This window comes from Sminthopsis crassicaudata, chromosome 3 (genome assembly GCF_048593235.1).
Source record: "Sminthopsis crassicaudata isolate SCR6 chromosome 3, ASM4859323v1, whole genome shotgun sequence".
NCBI lineage: Eukaryota > Metazoa > Chordata > Mammalia > Dasyuromorphia > Dasyuridae > Sminthopsis > Sminthopsis crassicaudata.
Window position 1 is genome coordinate 606,305,752 of NC_133619.1, and position 18,101 is coordinate 606,323,852.

Genomic DNA, 18,101 nt, shown 5'->3' on the forward strand with positions numbered 1-18,101 from the left:
GGGACAGAACTAAATGGTAAAGTGGAAACAGCTGGATTTGAGTTAAATGTGGATTCAAATCCCAGTTATCTGGAAAGTTAGCTTATTCCTTATTTACAAAATGGAATGCATTCTTCATGTCCTGTCTCACAAGGGTATCTGGAAAGAACTTCACAACCTTAAAACCCTCCTAAGGGGAAGTTTTCCCTTATTTCCCTGGCTCTAGCTCCCCCCACCAGGTTATTATTGTCTCCCTCTTAAAGATATTTTGCATATACTATGTATCTACTAGTGTTTATGTGTGTTGTTATTGTTTGTCCTTTCTCAAGGAGGGCCATGAGAGCAGGGAGGAGATGCCCTGACATGCGAGTGAATTGGATTTAAGTGGGGGAGAGCTGGGCAAGGTCACCTGCCTCAGTTTCTTTTCTGGAACTATCTGGGTTCAGTGGCAAAATATAGATCACGATAACTGGAAATGGCCCATTGTATTCTCTCTGTCTCTCCTTCTCTCTCTCTGTCTTTCTGTCTCTGTCTCTGTCTCTCAGTTTCTCTCTCTCTCTCTCTCCCCTTTTTGTCTTTGTATTCCTCAGTGCCTCAAGTAGGTTAAAGGAACTCAATAGATGTTGACTGCGTGGAATTATTCTCATCACCCCCTAGGAGCAGCCACCAAGGTGCATCACCCGTCCCCCAGGCTGCTGCTTTTGTTTGTGTTTCAGGACATAGGATTTAGAGCAGCCAGAAGTCTTCCTTGCACCCAGTCCCCTCAGCTTACAAAGGAGGGAGCAGAGTCCTGGAAGAATATAAATCAGGGTCACACAGCAGCAAACTCGGGTTCAGACAAGGCCTCTCAAAGACCAGCCCCCTGCGTCTTCCGTTCCATCGCCCGGCTCTCCAGGTCTTTGGGGAGAGCTTTATGTGATCCTTGCAGGACTGTGGGGGATCCCGAGATCCTTCCTTCCCTGTGTAGATAGAAGCAAGAGATGAGGAGGGGTGGAAGACCTCAAGGTAAACTCTGGAACGTGATGCTGATGGGCCCTTCCTCCCTCTTCTCAGGGCACAGGCAGAAAATGGAGGACCAGCCCAAGGCCTTTCCTGATCGATTCGGTGACCTGGACCGGCTGCGGATGCGAGTAACGCCGACCACTCCCAGTCCCCGGGGCTCCCTGGCCACCTCCACTCACTTCAGCACTCAGGCTACGGCACAAGGTAAAGGGGCTGGGGGCCAGGGGTGAAGGGAGGGGCAGGGGACAGCCCACACTGGCTAAGAGGGACCAGGGAGCAAGGTGAGAGTGATAATCCTGCTTTGAGCCCACTCACAGGCCCTTCGGTTTGAATGTAAGTTTCTTGAAGGCAGGATCCATGTTTTCAGCTTAGTTCATGGCATACAGTGGGGGCTTAATAAATACTTTTGCCCTGCCCCCAAGGATAGAGCAATTAACTACACAATACATAGAGTGCCAGATCTGGAGACAGGCAGACTTATCTTCCTGAGTTCAAATCCAGCCACTTCCTAGCTGTGTGATGCTGGGTAAGCACTTCACCCTGTTTGCCTCAGTTTCCTCATCTGTAAAATGGAAATGGCCAATCACTGCAGTATATATGCCAAGAAAACCCCCAAGGGGTCATGAAGAATGGAACAGGATTGTTCAGCAACAAGCAAGGCTCTTACAGGCTATCAGAGGAGAGTAGGAACATAGAGAAGTGTATAAAAATATTTCCCTGGTAATAGGATTATAAAATAGGATGACTTTTCTGGAAGCTGTAACCAAAAGTGGTCTCCAGAAGAGGGAGATGAGGAAGAGAAAGGAGAAGAAAGGGAGGAAGCTGTTCCGGATGCGGAGAGCAGCAAGGACGGTGGGAGGGTGAGGCACAGGGGGAGGACACAGCTTCCCTGCACCGTGGAAGAACTGAAGGGAAGCTAGGCTCAAAGCGGAGTCTCTCTCCCCAGAATCTTGGCAGCAGAGGGCAAACTGCCTGAGGGCAGCCCTGGCTGAAAAGGGGCGGAGCATTTATGTAGCGCCTCCTGTGTGCCCAGCACTGTGCTAAGTACTTTATAAATGGTATCTCATCGCCTCTGGTGAAAGGGAGAGTACCTCTACCTCTTACTACCTGTGTCCTCCCACAGGACCAATTACTTAAGCCTCCCTTAGGCTCAGGCTCCTCCTTTGTAAAATAAGGAGTTGAAATCTGGAAATCTGGAATCTCCAAAGTCTTTTCCAATTCAGAACTGGGATCAGAACCCTATGAGTTGGAGCTAAATGTGTCCTTAGAACACAGAACATCAATGAGAGGGAGCTTAGAACATAGAATGTTGGAGCAACATGTACCCTTAGAACCCAGGAGGTCAGAGCTGGGAGGGCCCTTAGAACCCGGGATGTCAGAGCTGGGAGAGCCCTTAGAACCCAGGAGGTCAGAGCTGGGAGGGCCCTTAGAACCCGGGATGTCAGAGCTGGGAGAGCCCTTAGAACCCAGGAGGTCAGAGCTGGGAGGGCCCTTAGAACCCAGGAGGTCAGAGCTGGGAGGGCCCTTAGAACCCGGGAGGTCAGAGCTGGGAGGGCCCTTAGACCCCAGGAGGTCAGAGCTGGGAGGGCCCTTGAAACCCGGGAGGTCAGAACTGGGAGGGCCTTTAAAGTTCCGGTCATTGAGCTACCAGCAGGAGCACCACCTTCTGCCCACCTTAGAGAATGGGAGGACTTGCTCCTGTTCCAAACCAAGAGCGCATAAATGACACCTCTGGGTTCCAACACCTGCCCTTCTCCCTGCAGATTTAGCGCCTTGCTCACACCACCCTATGGGATAGGATTTGAACCCAGTGCTCTGGCCCCGCTCTCCCCTTGAGGCCACATGGCCCTTCCTCTCCCCCCCTCAGGCAGCTTTACTTTTCCTGCCTGGGCCAGACAGAGGGACATCTTTCTCCTTTCCCCCTCAGCCTCCCACATTCCCACCTCCTGCAGCCCTTCCTCCTTGGGGTTCCCTTCCTCACATATTAAAGCTGGGAGCCCCAGCTCGGCTCCTGTTTGTCTCCAGCCCCCCCACTGCCCTGAGCCCCTCTCCCTTGGGCTGGAGGGGGCAGCAGCCCTGGGGCTGTCTGGGGAGGGGGCAGCCAGTCCGGCTGCAGTGGGGGATGGGGCCTGGGCCACCGCCCACCACAGAGAAATTCTTACAGATCAATGGGCTCATTCAGTCAGCGCAGCAGCCAGGGCAATTTTGAGAAGAAAATAAACATTTCCTTCCACTATTTTCATTGGCCACCAGACTTCGGCAATATGCATCTCGGGTTTCCAGGGGCCGCCCCTCGGACCAGCCTGGGAAGGGCGTGTGGGCCCCGTGGATGGAGCTGGCGCTGCTCTGATACTGGGGTGGGGGGGCCTGAGGGGCGGGAAGGGCTCCAGACCCACTCTCTTGGCCGCTGGGCGGCCCCTCTGCCAGGGAGAGGCGGGAGAGGGAAGCAGCGTCCGACCCCTGTGTCAGGAGGCCAGAGTCTGCCCTTCATCCACCATGTCATGTCAAGCAAATCTTTGCCCTCTTTGGCTTTGACTTCTGTAAAAATGAACCTTTGGGCTTTTAAGGGTCCTGGGTTCAAATCTCAATTCTGACACTCACCAGTCATTTTAACTGGGAAAGCCACTTAATCTCTGAGTCTCCATTACCTTACTGTCCAAGGGGGAATACAAGACCTGCCTCACCAGATCCTTGCAGTAATAATAGTGATAATAATAGTGAGCATTATATAGGTCCTACTATGTGCCAGGTGCTCCTTAGAACAGCCCCAGCAGATCAGGGTTATTTTTATACCTGTTGTACAGCACGGGACCAAGCGATTCCCAAATGTTCTTATATTTAATACTCACAACAGCCCTAGGAATATCACACCTATTTTGTGGTTAAATAAAAAGGAGTCGGAGGTTCGGTGTCTTCCCAGTCGCGAGGCTGGTATCCAAGGCAGGATTTTGGTGTCCAAGGGTGACTGTGCCTACAGGCAAGAGAAATGGCAGCTGCAGTTGTTACAACCTGGAACACTGTGTTCTAGGCCCAGGGGCAGGGTTGAGCTTCTCCATCCTCCCCCAAGCTGACATCCCCCTTACCAGAGAGAGGCCAGAGGTGAGGCAGGGGAGAGAGCAGGCGCATCCCCCCCTCCTCCATCAGCCACTCGTTCCACCGAGAGGATGGGAGCCGTCATGACCCCTGTGTGTAGAACAAAAGTACCAGGTGTCTTGTATGAAGGGGCTTACAGCGCATGGACAAGTGTCAGTGAGTGCCTGCAGGTCCCAGCCAGGTTAGGTGTGTGCAGGGAAAAGCAAGAAGGAAACAATTTAGATTCTCTGAGGAGGAAAAGGGAGATGATGGGGGTGGGATAATGAGCATATATATGGGCCAGGCACTGGGCTAAGTGCTCTTCACAAATATTCCCTCCCTCATTCCCCTCAACAAGCTCGAGAGATCATCCGCACCGAGTCCTGGCACTCTGTGAATTATCCCAGGTTCTAAGGGCCCCCCAGCTCTGACCTCCCGGGTTCTAAGGGCCCTCCCAGCTCTGACCTCCCGGGTTCTAAGGGCCCTCCCAGCTCTGACCTCCTGAGTTCTAAGGGCCCTCCCAGCTCTGACCTCCTGGGTTCTAAGGCCCCTCCCAGCTCTGACCTCCTGGGTTCTAAGGGCCCCTTGGTTCTTCCCCAGCTGCCTGCTACTCTTGAGCCCTCCCAAATCCCCTCCTCTTCCTCGTCCATGTTTTGCTGACGAGCTCTCTCCTTGTGCAGGGACGTCTGACTTGAGCCCCTTCTCCGACCCGCGCCAGTTTGACCGCTCCTTCTCCAGCCTGCCCGGGCTCCCTGAGCCCCGCTTTTCTGACCCCCGGATGCACTACCCCGGGGCCATGTCGGCAGCCTTCTCCTACACGGCCAACCCTTCCCCCACGGGCATCGGGGGCCTCAGCATGAGCAGCATGCCTGCAGCCACGCGCTTCCACCACACTTACCTGCCTCCCCCCTACCCGGGCTCCAGCCAGAACCAGAGCGGGCCCTTCCAGACCAACCCCTCCCCCTACCACCTCTACTACGGTACTTCCTCCGGCTCCTACCAGTTCTCCATGGTGGCCGGGGGCGAGCGCTCCCCCACCCGCATGCTCTCCTCCTGCACCAGCGCCGCACCGGGCAACAACCTCATGAACCCCAGCCTGACCAACCAGAGTGACGGCGTGGAAGCCGACGGCAGCCACAGCAACTCCCCGACCGCCATGACCACGCCTGGACGAATGGACGAGTCCGTGTGGAGGCCGTATTGAGGGCACCGGAGGAGGGGCCAGGGGCCTGCGCGCCCATCCTGAGGCCCAGGGGAACAAACCATGGGGGTGGGAGGGAATGAATTTCATTTGCTGACTGTATGTAGGATCCAAGTTCCAAGGCGCAGCAAACGCTCCTGGGATGGGAGCCCTGGAGAACTTGGCCTCTGTTGGTGAGGTGCTTCCCTGGGGTTCAGGCTCTTATAAAGTGGGGGCTGGACCAGAGGACCCCCATATCTGACGTTCTAAGGTTCCTTCCACCACCACTCTTCTTCCCACATTCTAAGGCGCTCTTTGATGTTCTATGTCCTGATGTTTCTTCCAGTTCTGTTCTAAGGCCCTCCAAGCAACTCCCCCATTCTGTGGTCCAAGACCCCGTCCTTCTCTAACCAGTATTCCAAGGTCTCTAATGTGAGTCCACCCCCCAGGAGAAGGCACTTTCCCCTGCCCGCCAACCTCAGGCTCTCATGTTCCCTGTTCCCAGGCCCAAATTTTGCCCTTCAGGAAGCATCTGACCGCTTAGGACAGAGCCCCTTCCTTGTGAACCCCCAGAACCGTGGCACTTTCCAGAAGAGCCAGCCTCATTCCATCTTGTGCCCCCCGACACTCTCCCTCGCCCCTTCCCTTGCTGGGGACATGGGATCTCTCTCACAGCCTGGGAGGGGACTCTAGGTGACATCAGGCACAGGACAGCAGCTTTAAGGGGATCCAGTTCCTGTGAGGTGAGGTTCAGGATTTCCTCCATTGGGACAGAGAACCAGAGAAGATCAATGTGTTCTGATGGGGACAGCAGCATCAGCCACAAGCTTTGGGCCGGCTCTTGGTGAGCCCCAGGCTCCCACAGCCCCAGAATCCTCTGAAAGGCTTTCCCAGAGGCTCTGGCGGTGTGGGGTGCCATCACTGGCCCCCTCCAGAGAAACGAGGCTCTGGGGGTCTGGTGAGGGAGTGCAGGAACTAGGGGAAGTTTGTGCATTTGGGCAGGTGAAGAGGGCTGGGCAGCAAAAGCAGAGCTAGAGATCTTTCTCCCCGATGTGGAGCGCTCAGGGAGGCGCAGAGATGCTGGGCTGGAGACTGGAAAGCTTGGGAGCATGATGCAAGGTCAGCTCAGAGCCAGACATCCCCCTGACTTCAACTTCTTCCTTGGAATAAGCATGACCTCCAAGGTGCTTTTTCCACTCAAAATCCATTATTTTTATTATATCTTAAGGTCCTGACATTTCTCCCAGCTCCCCCCCACCTCCCAGCACTTGCATTCTGTTCTAAGCACTATTGTAAGAGCTCTTCCCTCTGTAACATGCTAGGATTCAAGTCACATCCCAGGCCGTCATTTAGCTCTCAGTGCTTCTGAATTGAGGTTCTGACATTCTGGGTTCTAACATCATCTGTACTCAGGTCTTTCCCAACCCTTAGTTCTGTGTTCTGCAGACCTTCCCTGTTCTAACGATTTCTGTTCTCAGGTCTCTCCCAGTTCTGACATCCCGGGTTCTAAGAGCCCTCCCCCTAGCTCTGATATTCTGGGTTCTAAGGGCCCTCCCAGCTCTAACATCCCATGTTCTAAAACCCCTCCCAGCTCTGACATCCCATGTTCTAAGAACCCTCCCGGCTCTGACATCCCATGTTCTAAAATCTCTCCCAGCTCTGACATCCCATGTTCTAAGAACCCTCCCAGCTCTGACATCCCATGTTCTAAGACCCCTCCCAGCTCTGACATTCTCTGTTCTAAGGCCCTTCTCAGCCCAGTTTTCTCTGCCCCAATTCTCTGGTGCAGTCAGTACCAGGTTCTTTTGATGTAGAAAATTACTTAAGCGAAAAGGATTTGGGAAGGAAAAAGCTTCTTGAGAAGAACCTATTCATCGTCTCAAGTTTGCTGTAAACAGATAAGAAAGCACTTATTACTTTGAACTGTTTGTTGGAATGTGGAATTCATTTCTAATAGGAAAAAAAGAAGACACTTTGTTGTACTGAGGTTTATTGCAGTCAGATTGCCATCCCCTTTGCCACCAGGCTCATGGCCATTTGCCCATAGGAAAGCCTCCTGTGGCTATAGGGAGCATTATTTAGGGATCACCTAAATTGTGCCCTGTTTACCTTCTTGCTCTCTTCCCTGGAGACTTAGTCACCACCTTCTCGACCTTTTCTCCAAACATTCTGACCCTGACTCTTTGAGAAAGGCTCACTGTCCCTGGGACTACCCCCTTCTGTGAGCATCCTGCTAGAGCCCCTGGTTCCTGACCAGCCATAAGGACACCCCCAGAAACAGACACTTCCCACTAGGCTGTGAATCACACGGTCCCCGTGCAGCTCCATACTCCCATCAGCCAACCCCAAATGAGGCAGGGTCTCAGACCTGGTCCCCGCTAAGAAAGAAGATAGAACAGCAGAAAAGGGAGGAAAGGTCCACCATCTGTTGATGGCCATGCAAAGGATTCCCCGCCATTCCCATGCCCCTGTGTCTTTTGGAAATTTACTCTGTTCTCCTCCCCCCCCCCCCACCATCCCTTGTTGGGTGGTAAAAATAGGCTTTGCACTGTCATTCACTCGAGTGTCCGGAGTATTTTTAATGCTTGTATGGTAAGCCTGGGTCTGCCTTCTGTACTATTTAATGGTCAAATCTGATTTTGTTGTACTTGTTATAATAATATAATTCTGAGAGATATTGAAATAACCTGTCCTAAAGCCATGTGTATGTGTGTTGGGGGTATGTATGTATGTATGTATGTGCTGCCCACTGGCCCTTGGGGCAAAGGCAAGGTGACTTTGCCAGTTGGTATAATAGTTAAATGGAGTGATCATTTAAGGTAACCAAGGGCAACTCAATAAAAACCCTGAGTCCATAGCCGCTGGCCCTCCGGACCTGCTCTGTATGGGAAAGGGGCTTTCCGTTCCAGCCTGACCCTTGATGTGATTCCCCCAGAATAGAGACTGGGCGGTGTGATTTGGGTTCAATGAGCCCCAATTCTGTTTCTCCTGCCCATTTTTCATTACCATGTAGCTTCTCATCTTGCCCACATACATGGGCGTGGTCCCAGCTCTCCTGTTGGAGCCAGTGGAAGACAAGCCCTGATACAATGTCCACCATAGAGTCCAGGAGGAGATCAAAGAAAACCAGGAGCTTCAGAAGCAATTAGATGTACTCCCATGGATGTTGTGGATAGGACTGCTCCTGATGAATGTTTTTGCTTGTCCCTGTGCTTTTAAAATGGGCTCTCCATGGATCCGTGGGGCTCAGACCCTCTATCAAAACTCAGTGAGCACAAAAATCCATTTTGTTTCCCCCCCTAAACTCTATATCTTCCCTTTCTCATTCCCTAAAACCTTCTAATCAGCTTTAATCTATCTTTATTCTCAGTCTCCCCAGCTGAGACTGGGAAGAGGTGGAGAATAGAGTCCAGGGTCCACCGGGGTCTACCACTAGCTTAGGGTGGGAATTGGTGCAAAATAAAAAATACAAAACAGGAAGGATTTAATAAAAGCTTCCAAATTTCCTTGAGGTTATGGGTTGCTTCAAGAGTTGGCTGCCTTCAGAAAGCAGTGGGACAGACTAATGGATTGAGAAGGGGGTGGGCTTCAAATTCTGGGGGAGGGGCCCTTGCTGCTCCCAGCAGAAGCCTGTCAAGGGCACTTAGTTTCAGCTGGTCTCTGAAAAGGGATATATATATATATATATATATATATACACACACACACCCACACACACATACAGAGAGAGAGACAGAGACAGAGAGAATGAGAATGAGTCTCCTCCCATGTGGAAAAACCATGTCCAAATTAATTGACTCTAATCCCTAAATACAAATGCAGGGTCTGCCTTCTCCATGATCAGAACTATTGTGTCCATGGGCTCAGACCTCACCTCTGCCTCCAAATCATTGTCAAGACTTGAATGAGTCACTTCTCTTCACCTGCTTCTTCTAAAATGATGACAATTATCAACCCCATGTGACAGGTGATCCTTTGGGGGAAGGGGATTATCATAAATCAAATGAATCAAAAAAATCCAAAAACTATTTTAAAAGCTATTTAACTATTTTAAAAAATAAAAAATAAAAGGAGATAAATAAGGAAACCATATTATATTTAAAAGAATCATAGACAATGAATCAATATCAGTAATAATTTTATATTTACCAAATGCTTTAGTACCTTAATTCATAAGGAAATATCTGAGCTTCAGCATGTAACACAATGTAACTCAATAGTGACAGGACACTTCAATATCACCCTCTCAGTTTTGGAAAAGTCTAACAGAAAGATCACTAAAAGAAAAAATGACTACATTATTTTTAACTACATTAGCTACTTTTGTGTCAGGAGCAAATTTGATGCTTATGCTAAATATCCTTTTTCCAAGTTATTGATAAACCTTTTAAGATGTCATAAGGCTGAGCATAGATCCCTGAGGCATTCTATTCTACTCTTGCCATGTTGATATTGAACCATTAACTCTTCATGTCGAGCCTCCCAATGAATACTGTAATCCTCTAGTTGTATCATCTAATCCATATTTACCATTTTTTCTACACACAAAGATATTTTTCAAATTTTTTGAAAACTTAAAATTATACTCATATCATTCCTGCTATTTATCAGGTTAGTGATTCTGTCAGAAAAAGGAAATGAAGTTAGGCGTGACCTGTTCTTAATAACTGTCTTCCCATTTAGATGGTCACCAACCATCTTTTTATTGATTTGTTTTAGAATTTTCCCAGGAATTTAAGTCTTCCTCACTGGTCTGTAGTTGTCGGACATTGTTCTGTTCTCTCTTTTGCAAATTAGAACGCCTGTCCTTCTCCAGCCTTGTAACACTGCTCCTATTTTCAGATTTCACAGGGGGTAGCTTGAGCCACCTCCCAAGAGTTAATTGTTAAATTTTTGGCAAAAGCATTTACACCTTGGAAGTAAACACTACAAATTAAGGTTTGATTTATTATTTTTTGTTGAAGAAAATCTAGTCTTAATAACTAAATTAAAGTCTTAATAATGAATACTGAACCTTAAAGTATGTCATGATAACATTTTCTCCCAAAGGATAAATTTTAAACATTTGCCAACATTCCACTGAAAATCACTGGCAATGGCAGTTCCATCTGCCAGCTCTTTCTATATCCAAGAAAATAGTTTGTCTATGCCAGGAGACTTAAATTCATCAAGGACAGCTTGGTGCTCTCTTACTATCACGTTATATCTCTTGGCTATCAACCAGGAGTATACTGGTAAAGTTTTAAAACCAACTAACTATCCAAAAATGTATGCCTGGTACACTTTTAAGTTTAATATGTACTGTTAACATTTTCTCCATTGTTTTCTTAAGCCCAGACAATCAACAAAACAATAAATCAACCCTTAATTTGCAACATTTGCCAATTTCTGACGTATAAATGTTTGTAATAAAACAATTGGTCAATTTGAGCTAGCTTCAACACACTTTTGGCATTAACTCCTCATTAGTCACTTTTGTTGTAAAATTTCCAATGCAGAGAAAACAAAAGCAAAATCAAAACTGAACAGCTTGGCCTGATCTCTGTTGTCTGTCAGATGTTGTCTTATCCACTCCCAAGCAACAATCCTGGTTTTTATTTCTTTTTTTTTTCTCCTGATATAAATTTTAAAACCCTATTTAGTCCTAACTAATTCTGAGTTTTAACATTCCTGACACTACTTTTGCTGTGCCTATTCTTGTTTTCACTGTTACTTTGTCTTATTTCCATCTTTTGTGGAATTTTTTTGAGTCAGAGTTTGTTGGGGAGTTCCCTTTGCATCCACACTGGTATATCCCATTTTTCCTTCTTATTGGAATTGTTTCTCATTTTGTGTCTTCAAAATTCACTCTGAAACTCTCTCATCCCCCCTGTGCTAGTTTCCTCTGTTACATTTTTAATACATGAGATAGATGCTACCTATTTCCTATAAATCCTTTGAAAGTGGCTGTTCTAAGATGCTCGTTACACTATGCCCCAATTCTCTGTTCATCACAATCTCTAGGAAGAAATGACTACTTCCCCAGATAGAGCCCATTATTTCTACCCCAGCAACCACTTTTTCCCTATTAATGAGAATCAGCTCCATGATAGAATTTCCAATTTTGTTTGTCTTTCTGTTGCTCTTTACCCAAATCTTCTCCATTATCCTTCCTCCTTCCTTTCTCCCCCAGCTACTCCATGTTTCCAGATTTCCTGTCATGATTATACCTCCTTAATATACAATGCCACTCCATCCCACACTTTTTACTTGTTCTTCTCTTGAATAAGAAATACCCATCTAAAGTCATGGATTTCATATCATTCAACCTTTGCGATATTTTTTCTAATTTAATAAATTTTATTTTCCCCAATTACATATTAAAACATTTTTTAAACTTTTTAAAAAGTTTTGAGTTCCAAATTCTATTCCTCTATCCCTCTTTATCTTTCTCTTCCCCTAAAACTCAAATATAAAGGGGGAACAAAGAAAGTGAAAAATAACATGCTTCAGTCTGTATTCAAACAATATCAGTTCTTTCTCTGAAGGTGGATAGTATGCTTTATCATTAGTCTTTTGAGACTGTCTTGGATCATTGTATTACTTAAGAATAGTTAAGCTATTCACAATCCTTTGTCATACACTACTGCTTTTACTTGGGTACAACATTCTCCTGGTTCTGTTCACCTCACTTTGCATCAGTTCATATAAGTCTTTTCAGGTTTTTCTGAAATCATCCTGCTTGGCATTTTTTCTTCTTCTTCTTTCTTCTTCTTCTTCTTCTTCTTCTTCTTCTTCTTCTTCTTCTTCTTCTTCTTCTTCTTCTTCTTCTTCTTCTTCTTCTTCTTCTTCTTCTTCTTCTTCCTCTTCCTCTTCCTCTTCTTCCTCTTCCTCTTCTTCCTCTTCCTCCTCCTCCTCCTCCTCCTCCTCTTCCTCTTCCTCCTCTTCTTCTTCCTCCTCCTCCTCCTCCTCCTCCTCCTCCTCCTCCTCCTCCTCCTCCTCCTCCTCCTCCTTCTTCTTCTTCTTCTTCTTCTTCTTTTTTTTTTTTTTTGCCATTTCCTTCTCCAGGTCATCTTTTAATAAAGCTTTTTTATTTTCCAAACACATGCACGGATAATTTGACAATACTGACCCTTGCATAGTCTTGGGTTTCAGATTTTCTCCTCCTTCCCCCCACCTCCTCCCCTAGATGGCAAGCAATCCAATATATGTTAAACATGTTAAAATATATATTAAATCCAATATGTATAAATATATTTATCCAATTCTCTTGCTGCACATGAGAAATCAGATCAAAAAAAGAAAGTAAATGAGTAAGAAAACAAAATGCAGTGCTTGTCATTTTAGCACAATAATAATATTCTCTAGTGTGGGGCACTACTCCACTTCCAGATATCTTAACAATGATAATCTATTCTAGTTCCCATTGTTTTTCCCCATTGAAGACTAAATGATGTTTTCCCTAAGGAACACTAACCACTTAGAGTGTGGAGAGGTATTCCTTGGATCCCTTCCTTTTTCCAGGAAAATCAGCCTAGACTTGGATGTGGATGAAGGTTATTTGTCTGTGGCAGAAATATAAGCATCTGCCCATTTAATGACAACTTTGCCTACTCTCTAAAATGATTGAGATTTTTATCCTTAGTTTTGAACCTCAACCCTAAGTAGCTGGTTTTTACAATTAATGATTACTTCTTTTTTTTTTTTTTTTTTAATTAAAGCTTTTTTTTCCTGAGGCAATTGGGGTTAAGTGACTTGCCCAGGGTCACACAGCTAGGAAGTGTTAAGTGTCTGAGGCTGGATTTGTACTCATGTCCTTCTGACTTCAGGACTGGTGCTCTATCCACTGTACCACCTACCTGCCCCTGAAGCTTTTTATTTTCAAAACATATGCAACCACTTCCTAGCTGTGTGACCCTGGGCAAGTCACTTACCCCCAATTGCCTCAGGGGAAAAAAGTATGCAAGGATCATTTTTCACCACTGATCTTTGCAAAAACCTTGTGTCCTAATTTCTTCCCCTTCCTCTCATCCCCTCTCCTAGATAGGAAGTAATCCAATATATGTTAAACATGGTAAAAATATATGTAAATCCAATATATGTATACATTTTTATGCAGTTATCTTGCTGCAAAAGAAGAGTCAGATCAAAAAGAAAAAAAAAACAAAACAAAAAAACAAAATGCAAGCAAACAACAAAAGAGTGAAAATACTATGTTGTGACCCACAGTCAGTTCCCACAGTCTTCTCTCTCTGACTACAGATGGCTCTTTCCATCACAAGACCGTTGGAACTGACCTGAATCGTAGTCTCATTGTTGAGAAGAGCCACACTGATCACTTCTCAATAACCTGACGCCCTCAGTCAACTTCTTTTCCTTGGTCTGAAAAAATCCAAACTCGAATTCCCTAGAATCTCTCTTCCTACCTGTTTTACCAATATACCAGACCCAACAATCCACTCTCTCGATGAGTCTTACCTTTGAATTGCTTCATTTTCCTTCTCTTAGTTAACTTGCTCTGTCTAGCCAACGACCTTCTATTTTTCCTTCTGGGGTCTTCCTCTTCAGGTTTTACTCCCTAGGTTCTCTTTTAACCTTCTTAATCCTCCTATATCCTCCTTAAATATCTTTGTTTCTACTCTTCTTCCATTAAAATCTGGTCCAGGATGTGAATCTAAAGATTGATCTCTTGGGGAGATTTCCTCAGAATTTCCTAAATATCATCAACCAAACCTAATTTATTAGGGTCCAAGTCACCTTGACAATTTCCTTCTCCTTTTCTTATTCACTTCAAATCATCTTTTTTCCAGGTTCTTTAACCATGGAAAGTAGGAAGTCAAAATCTCTCCCATGTCCGTGATTTCATAATTAGGAGAGAAGTGCTTAAGGTCAAAAACGGGGAAAGGTCACTTTGAGGTTCAGGGAGTTGGACTTTAAATCTTAGAAGTCCAGTTCTCCCTCTGCCCTGTTCAGGGCAGAAGCCAATCCTTCTAATGCCCAAAGAAAGTTGGCAGTGGGGAGAAAGTAGTGACTACGTCCTGACCTTTGTCCATTGCTTCCTTCCTTTCATTAGCTCAAGGCTATAGGGTCTTAGATTCCCCTTCCAGGGACCTCAGAGGACATCAAGACCGATTCTCTCATTTTACAGGTAAGGAAACTGAGGCTGAGAGATATTAAGTGACTTGCCCAAGTTCACATAGCTAGTAAATCTCTGAAGCTGGGTTCAAACTCAGATTTTTTCCAATTCCAAGACCAAAGCTGGACCACCTAGCTGCCCCATGTTCTAGAATGTTCAACCCTCCCCAAGCCCCACCTTAGAATGTCATTTTGTGTACTAGCAACTAAACCAAACATAGTAATTTAAAGAAGTCTGCTTCCAACCCTCAACCCACATCCTGCCAGGAATCCCCTCTGAACTTTTGAAAAGGCAGCCTGGACAGGGAGGAGGTCACCCTCACTTTTCTCATGGAGAGAAATCATTTTTCATTAGAGGGCTTCCCAGGCGGGCCTGTGTCTCTGTCCTTGAATAGCTTTAAATACCCTTCTCCAGGCTTACAGCCATCGTTTGCCCATTTTCAAAGAGAAATTCTTGAAATGGGACCTCCACAAAGGATATTTGCCCAATCCCTTGTCCCCAGAGGGGGAAAGTTAGTCTATCTTTCTTTCTTCCTTCTCAAGGAAGGACTTGGGTCAGCTCTCCTTGGATGACATCAAGCCATGGCACTTCAACTCAACTCAATTTTTCTCTTTTTAAAAAACTTACTTTTTTATTAACTATCTTTTTTATCTCCTTCATACTCTTTTCCCAAAGCCTTTGTAGCAAACATGCATAATCAAACCAAATCAATTCCCACACTTGCCATGTCCAAAAATATATCTAAGTACATTTCTCTGTCATTGGTAGGGAACATGTTTATGATCAGTCCTCTGGAGTCCTGGCTGGTCGTTGCATTGATCAGAATTCTTAAGTCTTTTAAAATTGTTCATTTTCACAGTGTTATGGTTGCTGTATAAATTGCTCCCCTGGCTCTTCTTACTTCCCTCTGCATCAGTCCCTAGTTTTCCCAGGTTTCTCATTTGAGGAATAGCTGAACAAATTGTCACACATGACTATAATGAAATCACAATTCTAAAAACCAAGCCCCTTCCCAAATAAGTCAATACTTTTCCTACTTGACACCCTTCACAGAAGGTAGGGCCAGTATGTATCTTCTCCAGTCTATGGAATATCAAACCTATAGAAGGCACCTTAGAAATCATCTCCAAACTTCTCGTTTATTATAAAAGAAAACTGAACTCTCGAAAGAGAAGTTCACAGAATTGCAAAATAAAGGGGCTGTAAGGGACCTCAGAGGCCGAGTAGTCCAATCTCTGCCAGAGGAAGCTCCTATCCCCAAGCGGCCTTATGACTGGAGCTCCAGTCTTACCTTCGTGACAGGGAACTCACTCCTTCCCGAGATAACTCATTCCATTTTTGGAATCATCCCTAAATTGTTACTTACATCAAGTAGAAATGTGCTTTTTGGCAAAGTTTATCCAATTCCTGTCCTTGGGGACAAGGAGAACTACTTCAATCTCTCTTCTTCACAATGGTCTTCAAACACTTCAAAAGAGTTACACATTCTCCCTAAGTCTTCAAGCCAAATGCCCCCAGTTTCTTCAGCCAGTCTTCAGAGTGTGATCTTGGCTCTTCACCAGTGGAGTTGCCTTTCTCCATAGCCCTTCCAACCTATCAACGTCTTTTCTTGAATGACCCTGGTCTCAGCCTTGGACATAGTCTTCCACGGGGGGTCTAGAAAAGGCAGAATTCATCAAGGCTCCCCCTCTCAATTCTTACATTCCTGTCCTGGCCACCATATTACACCGTTGACTCACCTCAGGTTTTCTATGCACTAACATATCATGATTCTTTATCAGATGAATCACCATCTTCTCCCATCTTGTGCTTGTGACATTGAATTTTTTAACCCAAATGGAAAAACTATACTATGAATTCTACTAAGTTCCATCATGGTAGATTTGACCCAATTTTCCAACATGCTTTCATTTTGTTTTTATTTTTTGCAACCTAACCCTCCTCCACCCTATCATACCTCCCCGCTCCATGTCATTACAAATTCAGGAAGTTGGGATCAAGCAGATATCCATGAGGTGCTCCAGTGGAGACCTCTTTCCAAGCTTATAATGAAGGATTAATAATTTGATGAAATTGAAAGCATATTGAATTTGTAGTCAAGAGAGACTGGGTTTGAACACCAGCTTCAACATTTTACCGGCTGTGTGACCTTTAACAAGCCATTTGACCTCAATTCTTCATTGGTAAAATGAGGTGACTGGCACATGTTTAACATACATTGGATTACTTGCCATCTAGGGGAGGGAATGGGGGGAAAGGAGGGAGAAAAAAATTGGAAAACAAGGTTTTGCAAGGATGAATGCTGAAAATTATGCATATGTTTTGAAAATAAAAAGTTTTAAAATGGGTTACTGGAATCAGAGATTCTCTGAGTTGGAAGGGACTTTGAAGACTAGCTAGGTCAAATCATATTTAATTCAGAATTCCTTCTATAATATCCTCAACAAGTGTCCATCCACTTGCAACCTCCAGTGAGAGGGAACTCATTAATTCTTTTTTTTAAAGATTTTATTTTTAAAATTATTTTTATTTCATTAAAAATTTCCCAATTACCAATTGGGAATTTCCTAATTACCAGTTGGGAATTCCCATTCCCAATGTAAGGAAAAATTAGCAATCATTTTTTTTTTAATTTTAGTTCCAATTTTCTCCTTCCTTCCCCCCCTTCTTCTCTCCTTGAAAAAGCAAGTAATGTAATTTCAATTACATATGTGAGGTCATGCAAAACGTTTTAATCTTAGCCAGACCTAAGATTTAATTCTTTACTCCCTTCAAGACAGCCCCCTTCTACATGAGGTTTTCCTGATACTCCCTGAGGAGTGGAGAGACCCTCTCTTCCCCCTACTCCCACTCTTCACCAAAATAGTTACTTTGTGCTGACCCCCCCATCCCACTCCCAATAGAACTGAAGCTCCTGGAGATCTGGGACTATTTGGTTATTACTTGTCTCCCCAGAACCTGGCAAGAGGTAAATGCTTCCTGAACCGCACTGAGCCGATTTAAACTGACTCCCAAGCAGCCCATCTCACCTGGGAATTGCTCTCATTATTAAAAGGTTTGTCCTTAGCTTGATCCTAAATCTGCCTGTCAGCCAACCAAAAACTCCCACAAATCACCTTCCTGCATATTTCTGGCCTCCTGCCTCAGACACTGGCCCATGGCCTTAAGCAAGTCAGTAACTTAAAACCCTGGCGGTCTCAGTCTTCTCATCTGTGAAATGGGATAAGAAGAGCCTCTTGCTAGCTCCAGGGCTGTTGTAAGAATGGGGAGATGACCTATTTGTAAAGTACTTTGCAAACCTTAAAGTGTTCCATAAATTGGAACTGCTGTCCCTCCTGCCCCCTCCTCCCGACCCCTCTCCCCACCCCCCACTTCCCCCCACCCCACCCCCGATTTCTCGGTAGAGATGCCAGTGAGGTTTGCCATTTCCTTCCACAGAAGACCTTGGGGCTTGAGGACGGAGGCTGGGCGCGGGGCGCTCACAGAAGGTGGCCGGGCACGGGCGGCCCTCCCCTCTGGCCTGCACGGGCTGCGCCCACCGGAGCCAGGGCCCTCACTGAGGCCCGTGGGAGCTTCTAGGAACGTGGGACGCTGAGGGGAGACGCTGCAGCCGAATTCCCGCTCAGGGCCCGGATAGGTGCCCTGTCCCCGCCTAGGGGCAGGAGCCACCGAAGGGCCCCGGGGTCACAGGAGGGGGCAGTGCCGGGCCGTCCCCCGGGCCGACCCTCAGGTCCCTGGGCCGTCCCCAGGCCC

At 46.1% G+C, this 18,101-nt stretch overlaps 1 protein-coding gene across 2 annotated transcripts in view; it reads left to right on the plus strand.

Annotated features, from left to right (window-relative positions):
* RUNX3 (RUNX family transcription factor 3) overlaps window positions 1-8,090 on the plus strand; it is a 95,577-nt gene extending 87,487 nt beyond the window's left edge. For both annotated transcript variants that reach the window (XM_074305811.1, XM_074305812.1), the window contains exons 5-6: window positions 1,033-1,185; window positions 4,734-8,090. In XM_074305811.1, the coding sequence (XP_074161912.1) occupies window positions 1,033-1,185; window positions 4,734-5,257 (677 nt within the window). In that variant the 3' untranslated portion in view covers window positions 5,258-8,090. The remainder of the gene's footprint in view (window positions 1-1,032; window positions 1,186-4,733) is intronic.
* The last annotated feature ends 10,011 nt before the right edge of the window (window positions 8,091-18,101 follow it).